General features: G+C 40.0%; 1 protein-coding gene across 1 annotated transcript in view; it reads left to right on the plus strand.

Moving 5' to 3' along the window:
- The window catches only part of LOC118412849 (adhesion G protein-coupled receptor A3-like), a 39,288-nt gene that overhangs the window by 16,166 nt on the left and 8,245 nt on the right, over positions 1 to 14,877 (plus strand). The window contains exons 3-6 of the mRNA XM_035815891.1: positions 6,963 to 7,034; positions 12,099 to 12,170; positions 13,108 to 13,179; positions 13,303 to 13,466. Of these exons, the coding sequence (XP_035671784.1) occupies positions 6,963 to 7,034; positions 12,099 to 12,170; positions 13,108 to 13,179; positions 13,303 to 13,466 (380 nt within the window). The remainder of the gene's footprint in view (positions 1 to 6,962; positions 7,035 to 12,098; positions 12,171 to 13,107; positions 13,180 to 13,302; positions 13,467 to 14,877) is intronic.

Raw genomic sequence — 14,877 nt, forward strand, 5'->3', positions numbered from 1 at the left:
AATCCCAGCGATCTTCCCATCCATATTTTACCAGCTATCCCCTGGAGCGCCATCAGGACTGTCCAGACATGTAATGAATTACCAAACAGTCCTACAGAAATGTGCAGCAAATAGTCGGCTGTCAATAAAGAAGGTTACAAACAATGGAGAGATAGCCTCATTACTCATTAGGCTGTCAGCAGTTTTGATGGAAGAGTGTATAAAATGTACATCCACAGAGTTTTGCTCATGTGGATATATGTGTGATTGTCCGAATTACTCGTGGGTGATGCCTACAAATGCAAAGCTAATTTGAAACTGTTCAGGTTTTGTCATGTTGTTGGCCCAAACCACTGTATCAGCATCAAAAGTACTTGTGTGTTCCTGTTTTGTGCTGCTGTTGTTCTTATTCGTCTTTTCATTTGTATTCATAGTATTAATTAATGTAAGAATCCTTGGACGTCATAGCCTCAACATATGAAAATATTATGAATTCTGGTAACTTGTGGCATAGAATACTACCTCCGAAGAGACAATGCAAAAGAAAAAGGGAAAGAACGGTTGGGTGAACAATAGGAAAATGCGTTAGTGTTGGATGAATCGTCTGATCAGGCATTTGTGTACAAATTCATGAGCTGTTTTCTCCATCTAGCCTCGGCACCTACATGTACAAATGTCCAAACTGGCCTGAACAGGGAGACTGAAGAAGTTAACTGAGTCGCTTCTGTATGTTGGGGTGAGGATTCCTTTTCTGTTCAACACGAAACTTTATTATTATTAGTGAAAACATGGAGCTACATTTTTTGTGTACCCCAAAACTTGTCCCACTGTTACCAGAATTTAAAACATCCGGAGACATAAAAGAAGCAATGCCAGTGGGGGTTGGCCTATTTTTGTACTCTGTTGAGGTATGTGAAATTCAGTTACCCTCAAATGAGTGGACAACACATGCAAACAGCAGTAGATCTACAATGCATATACATGTATTCATCTAGCCCTTCGCTTTTGAAGCTTGGAATTATAAATTTTGCTAAACTGAAGACTTCTTTCAGAATTAACTTACCGGTAGCAGAGTAGGTGGCCCAAGGTTCCTAGCTGTAAAAGTCTCAGAAAATCATGACTAGATCACAGAAAATAACAATTCCTATCTTTGACAGTGCTATTATTGTTCGTGTAGATATGTGTGCCAAGTGCCCAAGGCTGACAGTTATGCCCTTTAGAATAGAAGGGTTATTGTAGACACATGCATTAATATATTATCTAACTAATGGTCATCCTCAACTTGGTTAGTCGCTATTGTCTGTTTTGTAATGATCACAGAAACGCGTTAATAAAATTATGCCATAACATATAATTAAAAGTTTAAGATACATACACGTATATCTGGCTGCATTTTAGAACAACTTCTGTGTTAATCTCATGTTGATTTATTGTCTTAGATTGGAATTGAATCTAGCTGTCATTAGATACAGGAATTAGTAGGAGATTTATAGTTTTATGTCTATTCACCCATTCCATGTGAAGTTCAAGGTTGTAATAATTAAATCACTGTCTATTGAGCATTATCAATACAGCAGACAGAGTAATGGGATCAGAGGGGAAGCCAAAATTTGTAAAAGAGAGATTGTTGATTGTTTGTATTGTAGTTAAAGTGTTTCACATGTAGATTTGTATGAGTGAATCCTATTTTCAACAGGGTAGAATACTAGAAATGGCTCTGTTGATTGCGGTCATGTCTGCTTGCAGTCTAGTCAAACAGTAGAGTCAGAAGTAGGTTACTGGATTGCTGCCAGCATACACAGTGGAGGTTGGCAACCCCTCACCCAAAAGGGGATGTCCTTTCCCCATGTCATGAGCCTTTGTGCCCTTCTCATTGGGTAAATAGGCAATGATACTGTCAGACGTACTGGGAAATTTATAGCAGAAAATGTGATACTCTGTATAAAGGACAATGTTGGGGATTAAAGTAACTGGAGATTGTAGATACATGTACAATGTTGTACATGTACATTTCTTTGTGGATGTAGACTTAACTTCATGACTATATGCATGATTTTAGGATTTACCCCATCTTGTGCATCTGTACATGTGCCCATCAGACACTTGGTAATAAGCGCAGATGACTTCTGAATGGCAACTTGTAGCTTCAGTAAAGAAAATGTACTGGTAAATATTAGGAAAATGTTCCACAATGTACATGTTCCATGCATGTGAACACAAGCGGACATGTACCCCTGTGTTACCTCAGGCAAATTGGTAGCGGCAAATAAGGCCTCCCCTGCTTGCCCAGGAAGTTTACTGAGTAATCAACAAACTGGCCTCAAGTGCCAAATGTTGAAGCAGGGGAGATTTCCAAACTATTTACATGGGGCTTGGCTGCCAAGATGGCTGTAAGCTTTCCGTACCAGTGAGGCCCCACATAATGCTATAGATGGACTACCACTGGTAACAGGGCAGATGTGGTCTATCTGTGATTCTGAGGAATCTTAGCTGGTAAACTTGGCTAAGGTGTTTGATTCTGCATTCTTAAATGTGCTTTAAATCATGTTTTAGTGTCTAAATAATGAGTTATTTCTTGGATGTTTGAAATACACATGTAGTTCTTAGTTGATAGTACAGTAAAAAGATTAGATCTTTACAAGAAACATATTAGTAGTTTCAATTTTATACAACTGGATAAAATCAGGAGATATACTTATTTGTTTGTTGCATTTCTTTGATTTTTCACTCCTAAATTGTTCCATAATTGCATTTATTTTAAATGCCTGTTACATGCACATGTATGGACAATTCACTAATAGCCGCATTTATGTGTATACCATCTTTTTCATTGGTACAATTGTACATTGGAACTACCAGCAAAAGAATTTGCCAAGTTTGCAAGCAGGACGTGTGTTCCTATATCCAAGAGACTTGTGGAGGGGGTAGACAGGTTTGTTTGTGTTGTTCAGGTGTGCTGTTCTGCAGGGCCTGACGGATTATGCAGGTGTAATCCGCTTGCCATTCCTTGCGGACTGTGGCCAGAAAGCTTATAGTACACTGCACATATTTGCCTAGTAATCAGCAACAAGGTGTTTAAGCTTTTAAGAAAGGGACAACTGTTTATCAATGTTGTACTGTTCATAGTTTCTATAGATTTTGAATATTTGTAAAAAGTGGTTTGTACATTTGTATAATCCACGACTAACCCTTATAGGTCTGGAGGCCCAGTTGATTGAAACTACCAGCTGTTGTGAGATATGGCCTTGGCAATCCCACAGCTGACCCCCTCTCTCCCTCCAACTCCTCTTAATCTTGATACTGTGGATATTCTTCACAGCCTCAATGTAGATTCTCAACTCTTTCCTGTACAGCAATGGCAAGGGCACAGGGAGAACATCATCCCAGCCACAAGTCAGTTGCAACCTGAGTAGAAATATTGATTTCCAACATGTGGATTTGCTCCCCACAGAGCTAAGTGGGTAGTGACAGGGGAAAGATGAATGAGGAGGGCTTCAGGATCAGGTGGCCCCACTTCTCACCCAGACATCTGAGGTAGATTCAGCAGGCTAGGGGAGCTGACCAACTGGGAGAACAAATACTCCTCCTCTGGAGGGAATCTGTGCAAGATCAAGAACTGAAAACTGATCTATTCTTACAGTTCTGGAGCACTGTATATCAGATAATATACTGATCATGATGGTACAACTTTGATTATTATTCTTGCCTGTGAGTTGGGAGAAAATACCTTCCATTAGAGACCCCTACTGTCTACAGTATGTTTATACTGGGGACCAAATTGACCTGTTCCCTTCTGTCAGGATGTATATTTTGCTTGTGTAATATCCGAGGGTCATCCATTTCAGGATGTGAGGAGGGACAAGAGTGTTTATCTGTTTGTATTTTTCTCACCGGACAGGAAAATTACCATCTTCAAGGACTTAATGATGTTACAGGATGTGTCTGCAACACCTATTTTAAAGAATTGTTTCTATTGAACTGTTTCTGTTGAACTGCCATGTCGCCCAACTCTCGAAATGAAGTGAGTCTCCCCTGTCCCAAGCATAGATACTTTGACCTTTAGGTCAAAGGGTCAGGAGCATCCTAACCCCCAGAGAAGGCAGGAAGGCCATGGTGTTGTCTGTGTGATTAATGACCCCAGCCACCCACTATCTGTGGGCTGTGTTTGGGTAGACAGTGTCTCACCCCTGCTTCTCAGGCCAGACCCATCTCCCAGCATTGGGACAGGTTCTCCAGTCTGTGTGTCGCCTCTAAATGTACCAATATACAAACAGGCACGACTTGTTCACTTTCAGTGCCACATGTAACAACAGGTCATCAGTGTTGTATTTTGTTATCCTCACATTTTTTCCAATATCAATATTGTCCCCATTACCACGCTGTAAAATCAAGTCAGACATGGGATCTTCATGTTGGGATAAGACTTAGTGGTTCCCTCTCGATCTCTGATTTATATGATAAGCAGTTATGCAATTGCTTCAAGAAAGTCACTCCTAGTAGGAGACAAACTTTAGGCCACAGTTAGCAAGCGGAAGTAGTGATCCAGCGGTCACTACGGAGGATGGTGCTCAGGCTAGACAAACTTCCCTGAAATATCCCCTTAATGCTGGAATGGTACAGTCCTGAGCAGTTCATCCCATTCTTTGGTGTACATGACAGCCATGTCTTGATCAGCTGGACTCCTCACTCCAATATACTTCATGAATGATGAATGGAAAAATCTCCAGTAACTCCATTTGTCTTGTCAGGCTTATCTGAAACCCTTGAAAGTCTGTCCTATCTTCTAACGGGCAATTTTCAACAATTTTGCCCGTACGAGTCATTGAATCCTTCTGCCTTTTCCCAGTGCTCCTATACACATTTACAGAGTAATGGAACATTTATGGGTTGACTTGAGTGCATCATCTTTATGGAACAGACAGTTTCATGCTCGATGAAATCAAGTATTTCACTGGACAGGATTGAAGGTGATTGAGGGGTTCTGGCTGTAAAAAGGCCCATATGCAGCAGACAGTGGAAGCTCAAAGGAGCCGACAGAGCCATGACCATAAAACCTCCTGCTCTCTACCAGGGAGGTCAATGGTATCATTTTCTGGAAGCTGCTACTAGTCCCTTTGCTGGCATGGGTGTGATGAATCATGGGAGCCACAACAGCCATCTGCCGCTGACAGCTCCGGACTGTCTCTTTTTTCATTACTGGTTTCACTGTTCGTCTTCAAAAGTTAAAGACTTTCTTTTCTTTGGCTCAAATAACTTTTAGAGTTCAACTCCAAAGGAGCTTGACCTTCGAGTTTGTTTTTTTAGTAACTTTTTAGATTGTGTGTCTAGAGAAAAACGGAAAGATGGGCCTGGAGACTGCTCTCCATCTTCGTGTCTACCTTGTCCCCCAATGACCAGGAGGTCTTCTCACGTGAAGGAAAGTCAAGTAATAATTATGAAAAACATGAATGTTTTTTTCAGCCATTCAGGTATGAACTTCGAACTGTTGCAAGACAAATGCACCTATACTTCCGACATTTTGATTTTCCCACAATACAAGTATGCTGCACCAAGTTTGGCACGCTGTGCTTCTGCCCGTGTGTCTAAACTGAAGTCAAAGTAGCCGAGGCGTCGCATGACAGTACTGTCACCAGTGTAAGGCACGCCTTAATGTCTTAAACAAGAACCACTGTTGTAAGATTTAATCCACCATATGTAAGATGATGAAATGGTGAACTCAAAAGTGTCATTGCTTTCTAATTCCAACAGTTGGACTTCTTGGGATGAGTTTTTTGCAGAAGAATAAAAATGTGATGATAGTTCACAGTCTCTCATTTTGAGTACAGAGTCAGCCTTGTTACGATTAAACAGTAGACCTGATTTTTAGGTGTTGAAAGGTCCAAAGTTGGGTAATTACAATTATGTACAGTTTTGTGACTCATTAGATGGTGATAAAAATGATTAGAAAGGCTAGTGTAGATTATCATTAGAGTGTGATATGAAGATGAACTGATAACGTTGATTAATAATAAGAAAATGATAACAGTTTAGAGTAAGGGGTAAGCTTTTAAATATGTTGGATAGGATTTAGTCTGTACCTGTGTGAAGTTTCAGTATAACTTTTATAAATAATCATATTATATGATATCACATTATTATAAAATCTAGAATGCTAGTATTGCTACAATGTGTGATCTACCCCTGGTTTCTGCCATCTCATTGTTGTCAACAGGTTTGTACTATCCAATATTCATGGTGGTTTTCTGGGAAGATTTACCTTTATCTGAATGAAATCCAGCTTGTGGACAGGGTCTTCTGTCTTGTTTATCAGCCCTTGAGTGGATGATAAGTGAGGATGAATCATGCCCCCCTCCCCAGTCAGCCTGTTGTCCCAACACTAGTAGTGGCTTGTATTGCCCATGATTAGGGGCCATGTCTGGGCCACATTTTCTCCACATTCTTCTCCCGCTAGTCTGGATAATTTAAAGCCCCAAAGTCTCCCAGCCATGCTGAATGTTTAAAGAGCGGAAGTGTGGTGTAGATGTAGAGGTTATTGGATCCTTTGCAAGGATTAAAATCCTGATACCGCCTAGTGAATTCAGCTCGGTTATGTGATGGCTGCCATCTGTCCACTTGTGAGAAACTGACCCCCACATATCATAAAATTTTCAAATATTGGATCAAATAGATAACTACCAGACTCGTTTTACCATAAGAGTTCATGTAGTTTATACTTCACAGCTGTCATGAATGATCAGATTTCAGTTACAGCTGTTTTGATATTTGTTTACTGAGAGTAAAATATAGATAAAGGTGCAGTCAAAGATTGCCATGGAAGAGACCAGGTCAAGTGTGTGTCACTCATTCAAGTACTAGAGGAATGGGTAATATCATAAAATGCTGTACGTTGATTATAATTTAATATGCATTCTTTCAAATTTACATGTATTATAATGTGTACATGTTGAATGTTGAGAAGTTACAAATCCTGTTTTGTTTTCTAGGGATCTGAGCGACAACGGGATCAGTACCATTGAAGCTGGGGCTTTCACTGGTCTAGGAACATTGGAAAAACTGTAAGTTTACATACCTTCATGTATCCCATATCCTATCTCCCATTCTGTTGCCCATGTTATACTTACCCCAAATTATAAGCCTTGCGCTTTCCCCATGTTTAATTTGCCATCTAATTTTCTTGTAAATGAACAAACATAAAAATGGGACCTTCATGGAATTCCCTGGGTGTTTTTTTTCAATATTAACAGCATAAAACTTTGTTTTTGTGATGTATAAAATTTCCTTATTGTAGGTGGATAACACAGTATTACTTTGGTGATGCCAAGTGTCCCACATCAGGGCATATCACTTTAGTCAGAGTAGTATGAGGAAAATGGGAAAAACTTCCTGAAATGTCACTCACAGCTGTGATGTTGGTGATTGAAGATTTGCTCAAGTTTCTTCTCAGCTGCAAATTAAAGTTTGTCTTGTGGCAAGAAGCAGGTTGTACAGTCTAGCTAATGTTACAGCTACGCAGACCATGTACACAAAAGAGTGACATTTTGTGTGACAGAAAACTAATCTTATGTTTACTTATTAGTAAGTAATCAAAGGTTACCCTGTAATAGGCCAGGTCAGGATGTGGGTCTTCCCTCTAATTGCCCAGGGCAGTTAGGAATGACTTTTGACAATTGAAATGTCTTGGTCACCAGCATTTCTAAATGTGGTGTCCAGGCTCTTATACAATGTATAAGTTATAACTTTGTGTGGTTTCCACAACAGGTAGATTAGAGCTCAATATGAAAGCGATAAGTAATAAACATTGTTTTAGGATTGAAATTCAATTCAAAACATTATCATACATGCTGCTGATATGATAGGCTGTAGCCATGATATCAGTGGCATTTCACAAAGCTGTATATCTTGAATTCTCTTTGGAAGAGTTTGAAGCTTATTATTAGACAATTGTGCCAAGGCCCCTAGGTCCTTGTTGAGGTCAGCCTGTCATAAGTGAGGTATTTTGTAGGTACAGACATGCAGCTGTGGAATGGTAAAGGACTTGCAGCAACTCCAAACAAACAGGAGAATCTGTAAGAGGGCTGCATCAGGGCCCCAGCTGTCCCAGAGTGGACACCAAGTTCTGTGTGGAAATAGCATAGATATGAGTTGGAGTGTATCTCTGGCAATAGGGCATACCATGGGTATTGCTGAGTCTGTAGCAATGCTTATGATAGATGCATAAATATATATAACCTTTGTCTCTTATGTTATCAACATACAAGTTATATCACTGAACATTAATTACATCTGCAAAGTGATTGGTTGACCTAGTGATAACTTGTTAATGAATCAATTTATAATAGATAACCACATATGTGCAAATGATGCAGATAAGCTGTCCACACAAGGTTTTCTCAGTTTTTTTTTAATGTTAGTAATTTAATTTGGTAATAAACCAGTGTGCTGCTGAAACAAATTTAACAGCTAGAAATTTGCAGAAGCAGCAGGACGTTGTAATGTTGGACAAAGCTGTGGTATCACCCAAAGATAAGATAAAATGGCTATCAGAAACAAAAACATGTGAAATCTCAAGAGGGCAAGTGCTTTGGAGAGCCATGGAGTCCTTTCTACTGGGAAGTAATTGGCAGTCGCCAGAAAGGTTATTGAAGTGAAAACGCGATCTGTGGAACAAAAAATCCTTCTATGATTATTGTTCTTCAAAGAGTCGGTCTGTGTATGCCGCAAGTCATTTGGGTGTTTGAGGTGAATTAAAGTGATATATTCAGCTCTGTGTTTCATGGTCTTCAAATACCTGATAAGCCAGGGTACAGAGATATGCCCTTTGTCGCACAATACAAGAGCAATGAAGCACGTCAAAGGAAGGAAGGAACATAGATAAGAGGACAAAGGGACAGTGCTATCAGCAGGAAAAATCTTGGTATTGAAAGGTTTGGGTGTGGCAGGCTGTTCAAGGTTCTGTCAGGTGTGTCACAAGTGCGAACACAAAGATCATGATGAGAGCTGCCTCTCCTACTGTCCTACTAATTAAACACCTAGACATATTTTCAATGTTTATCCATCTGGAACATGGAAAGTAAAGGAAAATCATGACATAGGATCACATCAAACACATGTACAGCCTCTGCTCTGGATTTCAATTTTGTCTCCAGGATGCATTAGCCATTAAGCACCCCCCTTCCTAGGGATTAACATGCTTGATTTCAAATCTTACTTCAAGTTTTATCTGCTAATTTTCCTTCCATTTTCACAGAAATAATCATTGACATATGCCAAACTGTAAACTTATAGTCCCTCAGAAGTCAGTGCAGATTCTTTTATTGGTAATCTCGAAATGAATCTCAAACTGGCTCTAGCTCAGAAACGTTTTATCAATGCAACCTTGCACTTATTAAAGAAGTTGTAATATTACAATGGTTGACTGATTAAAGAAAGGATGTCCTCTTGGTGAGAATTGTTGTCATGGTGCAAAATATCAGTGGTTTGTAGTACTTAACTTAAGGGCATACACATAGGTGACAAACAGGGGCACATGAAGTATGCAGGACTTGTTGTGATAGCTACTGCCAGAGCCCAGGTTTGTTATTGCTGGGAGGTCTGTCCTTCCCTATCCCTGGGAGACATCTCCTCTGTCCTTCAGCTAGCCGGTACATCTGCAATGTTCACCCAGAGGTCACCTGTATAGGGTACCCTGCATTGCTCTTGTTCAAGTTGTTGACAAAAGCCTGTGACACATTTTGAAAGGTTTCACATTGGACAAAGTGAGGTAACTTTAATTGTACCACCCTATCTGGTGTCTACATCTGCCTATCCTGGGGGACACCATTCTGATTGAATCTGAACACCCCTGCACTTTCCAACAAGGGTAGGATTTAACTAACAGCTGATAAGCATCTCTGGATGTGTGGACAGTCTTTCAACACCTGACCGCTCATCTGCATATGAACCATTGATTTGGAGTCAGACTCAACATTTTAGCCATGATTGTCCCTATCTCATTTTTTCTTGGAATTTATTTTGTTTTGAGAACAAAGGTCTTTTATGAGAACACAAGTCAAGAATGCCCAACAATTGGTCTTAAGTATGTAGAGTAAAAAGGAAAGAATTCTAAAAGGTGTGAATTATAACAATTAACAAAGACCATTCATTAACTAGAGTAAAAGAGTGAGTCAGTGTTTTGTCATTTAATTGTTGTGTAAAGGCTCTGATTTTCACATTTTTGACATAGTTTAAAATTAAAGAGCAGACGAGTTTTTGTACATACCTTTGCTGATGTTCTTTTATTCATGTTATATTGACATTTTAGAATCAACCTTTGAGCTATGAAAACTTTGCTTTCACTTTATGACCTGCATTACATATTGCTATATGATATATGGATCTTTCATTGCATTGTGTTTCTCTTAAAAGGAGATAGGGACAACTCACAAATGAATTCCTCTGGTAGCCTTTTGCATATTGATTGCTTGATGACACTGGTGAGAAAAATGCCATGCATTTAAAGGAAGCTGAGTGCTGCAGAGCATCTCCTTGTTTCCTGTCCAAGTTGCAGCCACCCTAATTGAGAGAGCACTTAAAGTAGAGCTGCCACCTGTTACAGGGTGGTAATCTACTGGGTAATGACAGGGACTCTCAGACCTCACCTCCTTATTGTTCTACACCCTTCCGCACAAAAATGTATAAGTACAGGGTCTGCTTGTCTTAGCATTTGGCAAAATATGCTCAGTCAGGTGTACCATGGAATAAGTCATCTTTCCCTACAGTAACTGTTATGTGGTTTCCTGCAAGCTAGTTCCTGTAATGATGACTCTTGCCGACCGTTTGTACCAGGAAATATTCTTCAGCCAGGAAAAATTAGCTATGTGTTCTGGTATCTGGCCATCACATGTGGATAGGTGGGGTCACCGTGACATGAAATGCATGTACAGATATGTACTACAATAGGCGTGCATGTACCAGAGCATGCTTCCGTTGCAATATTATATACTGTCAGTTTAGACTCAGCAAATGTACATTTTATTACCTTTACTAGGTAGTCTGAATATATATATATACTTTCATACGTTTGACTCTGGCTTTATTTTATAGCTTCTTACTGCTGTATAGCTATAAGAAAGTGTATGACCCTACAATACAAGATGCCACTGATGCCACTCACATCCATACACAGGTCCTCTGCCCTAATTAGCCTGCTCTAAATCCTGGTAGATTGCAGAGATACCATGAACAATCTCATGCAGGGGTGATCACAGAGCCATCACGCTCCACAGGTCAATCTTACAGGCTTCCCCGCAAACATCAAAGGAGCAGGTTGCCAGTCAAGTATACCTGAAGTGTCTTTACAGGGGATCAACCGTGACATGGTGGAGCCTGTTATCACTATGGGCTTGCCACTAATGAGACTTTAGAGGGTTCAGATTCATGCAATAATGAAAGATATGGATATCCAGCAATAAACCTGTAAAATCATGGTTAATGCTAGTGTCCTGTGGAGACAGAATGAAGAAACTGAAATAAACAGGGCATTTTGATACACATTAAAGCCAAGTAAACAATATGGAATGTTTAAACAGTGCTGGATAAGTGGAAATACCAACAAATGCCTCTGTGCTGTTTTTAGAGTTGACCTTTGATATGTTAAATTATCTTGTAACGAGGTTCAAGTTGAAGGTGAGGAATGCTGGTAGCATACTACAAGCTATCCAGAAATGCCTTTGGAAGCGAAGGCTGAATTCTTCAAGCCAAATACTCTTTATATGGAAGTTTTACAAAGAACCTATTATACAGTTTTATGCTTAAATTCTGTCAGCATTAAATGTACAAACTGTTTCTCAGCCCGGTGCTTGATCCTTCTGAAATCGCATGCAATTAAAGATACTCAGTAATTATTTATATCAAAAGTATATATAAGTTATGTTTAGTAAACTATGATAAGAACCTGGAATGTTAATGTCAAGTGCAGGTTAAGCTGTGCTGCCTACAACTGATCTCATCCTCTAAAAGACCTTATTCCTCCATACAGATAAAGTTCTGGTAGTAATTGGGCTTGTGAATGGCTCTGCAGTTCCCTTCTATCTCATGTAAAATCCATTGATGATTGAACATTTTCCTGTCATGTTTTTCAGGGACTTGTCCAACAACCAGCTTAGTATCATCAATAGCAGTATGTTCATTGGATTGGATGGGCTGCAGAGACTGTAAGTATGACGTTAAATACTGTACCGATTCAGATATTCCATTGGCATTGTGCAGAGGTTCGGCAAGAAAGTGTAGCATCTCTATCTTTCATAAAGAACCTTGGACAAATGTTCACTTACAGAGACTTGAAAGCTTATGTTTGCCTGTCTGGGACATCCTCCCATTGCTTTGTGATCCATCAGCTTTTTCATGTCATTTCTTCCCTAGAGAACAATTTGTAGCACGCCATCTGTCCATTCTTCTTAATTGTAGCCTGATTCTATGAATTGGGACATTTTGAATGTTTAGTATACCTCCCAAACAAGTAGGTTGCCTTCGTAGTCACTAAACTAGAATATATATTTTGCTAAAAGTACAGTCATGCTATTTCAGAATTGAAGATTTTTGTTTACGGAACTTTAAGCATTGCAACATTTCTCTGTCCCGGTCACTGAACCTTGAAGGGAATAACCCAATGTCTGCAGGCACTGCCCAGCCTGCTGTCACGGCTAATTGCACGCCTCTGCAATGCTGATAACATCCTCTTAGACATACTGTTCTTAAAGTATTTCCCCAGGTTTACTCAGTATTGTGGCCTCAGGGAAAGCAGAAAGCTCCAGCTTTTATAAAAAGGTTGTGAAGCTTGCCCTTACTGGCCTCTTGATCAATGTAAATAACCTATTCTGTTAATATGTTGGAAAGGGTTTAAATGTTCCATGACCTACATGTAGGTAGCTTGTGTCCCATCCTTTAGGAATTTCGTGTGAAACTACGCATAGTTGCACCAACATTAACAATGTGATTTTAAGCATGAATTCTAGGGAACAGTGGAAAGAGTTATCAAATCCTACAACCACAGTTTTTCATTCTTAATTGATATACAATGTAATATGATTTGTATGCATATATGAGAAATATGTCCTTAAGATTTTGCTGAAATGCTTAATCATGTTTCAGGTTTCTACAAGGAAACCACATCAGGACCTTGGTGGAGGACACTTTCAGTTCCCTGCGCAACATTAAGATGATGTAAGTCTGATCTTTCACCTCATTCATGCAAACTCTGCAAAGTGAAAACAATATTAACTAAACAATATTTACAAAAGTGATTTGGTGGAAAACAAATGGACAATTGCATTTGTGTTTGTACAGAAACTTGCAGTCAGACTGGCTGATCTGTGACTGTCACCTGAAGTGGTTTCTGAAGTGGACAAAGAAGAATAAGATCCGGCTGTCAGAGAGCACTGTCTGTGCCTTTCCTGCAACCGTGAAGAACCAGCGTTTCAAGAAGCTACGCCGCAGCCAGCTAACCTGTGGTAAGAGCTCTCGTATTGTATGTATTTTGGTAGGTACACATGTAGAAGCTTACACTTCCACCTACATGTGTATTACAGTAAAAAAGCTACTTTGAATGTTTGTCCTTGCTTTGAACTATTTCAGCTGCTATTTCACTACATGTAGGTAGTACTAGTATACCCTGGATACCAGACCCCTGCCTGATCTCAATGATATCTATCTGTATGTTGGCCCTAGAGCCGAGGAGTTGGGCTGTAAAGGCCCTAGAAATAGTCTGGCAACCAGGCTACAGGTATATAGGAATATGTTATAAAGACACCAACTGTGTGAGGAGGGGAGTAGCTCCTATTTTTAGGAGTAGTCAGGGACATCTGCAGGAAATTAATTCCTTGTCCTGATGCTGTTATCCCATGAGCTTGTCAGACAGAGAGCATGGGTTAAAACCCCTGGGACTGGACAAGAGGAAACCATAAAGGTGCCACTAAAACAGAAAGACTGTGGAAGGGAAACATGATACCATTTACAGCACAATGTCATTTTTTATGATAGATGCTTATCAGCTTACTTTCACATAAGCAATGTCAATTGAACTGAAAAGAAGTTTATATTGTCCTTTAGCCTTTTTACTTCAACAGTCATGTCAGCCTGAATTTCATGGCATTTTATGATTGCCCTTCATATTTTTTAAAGAATTTTATCTGCATACTTTCCAACTCATTAATGAAGGAGTGTCCTACACTGGTAACAGAAACCCCCTTAATAGGCAGCTACTGGAGTGAACTATCAGTGATATGAATCTTGAAATTCTGCTTGCCTGGATGTTTCTCCTGGTTCAGTGGTCCCAGGTGGTTTCAGGAACTCCCCCTGCACTCATCTTCTTGGTTGCAGCCTGGAAAAGGTTATACCTTATTAAGTCTGGCTCTTTGTTGTCACCGACCAAGCTCAGCCTGCAGGGTAGGGCCTGCTCAAGTCACCTCCTTGTTCTCTGTCAAAGCTACATCAAAATCAAGCATTGATATTGTACTGTATTCTTTCTATAAAATAGTTTGCTAGTTAAGTCAAAATGTGAAATTTGGTGGAATTGTAAAGCCTGTATGAACACTGCTGATAGAGGGAATCTGGTGGATAATGAAGTGAGTCTCCATCAATATGTCAGCTCAAAGTGCAGACTTGAGCAGTATGAATAGAGTAGGTAGAATGTGAGATGGATGGAGGATGAGGAGGGCTGCACTTGATGTAGACCTGTGTTTGATGTGTACGTCTGGCCTGGGGGCTGCAGAACTGACAAACTCATGTATTAAACCTGATGAAGGCCCGTGGTCGGCACCAGGTGGGGGACATCAAAGCTGGGCTGGTCCGTGCGCTGCATGCTTAGCATTGCTCGCCATGAGCAGGATACACTCCAGAGGATCGCCACGGGCAAATCTACCG

This window comes from Branchiostoma floridae, chromosome 4 (genome assembly GCF_000003815.2).
Source record: "Branchiostoma floridae strain S238N-H82 chromosome 4, Bfl_VNyyK, whole genome shotgun sequence".
Lineage (NCBI taxonomy): Eukaryota > Metazoa > Chordata > Leptocardii > Amphioxiformes > Branchiostomatidae > Branchiostoma > Branchiostoma floridae.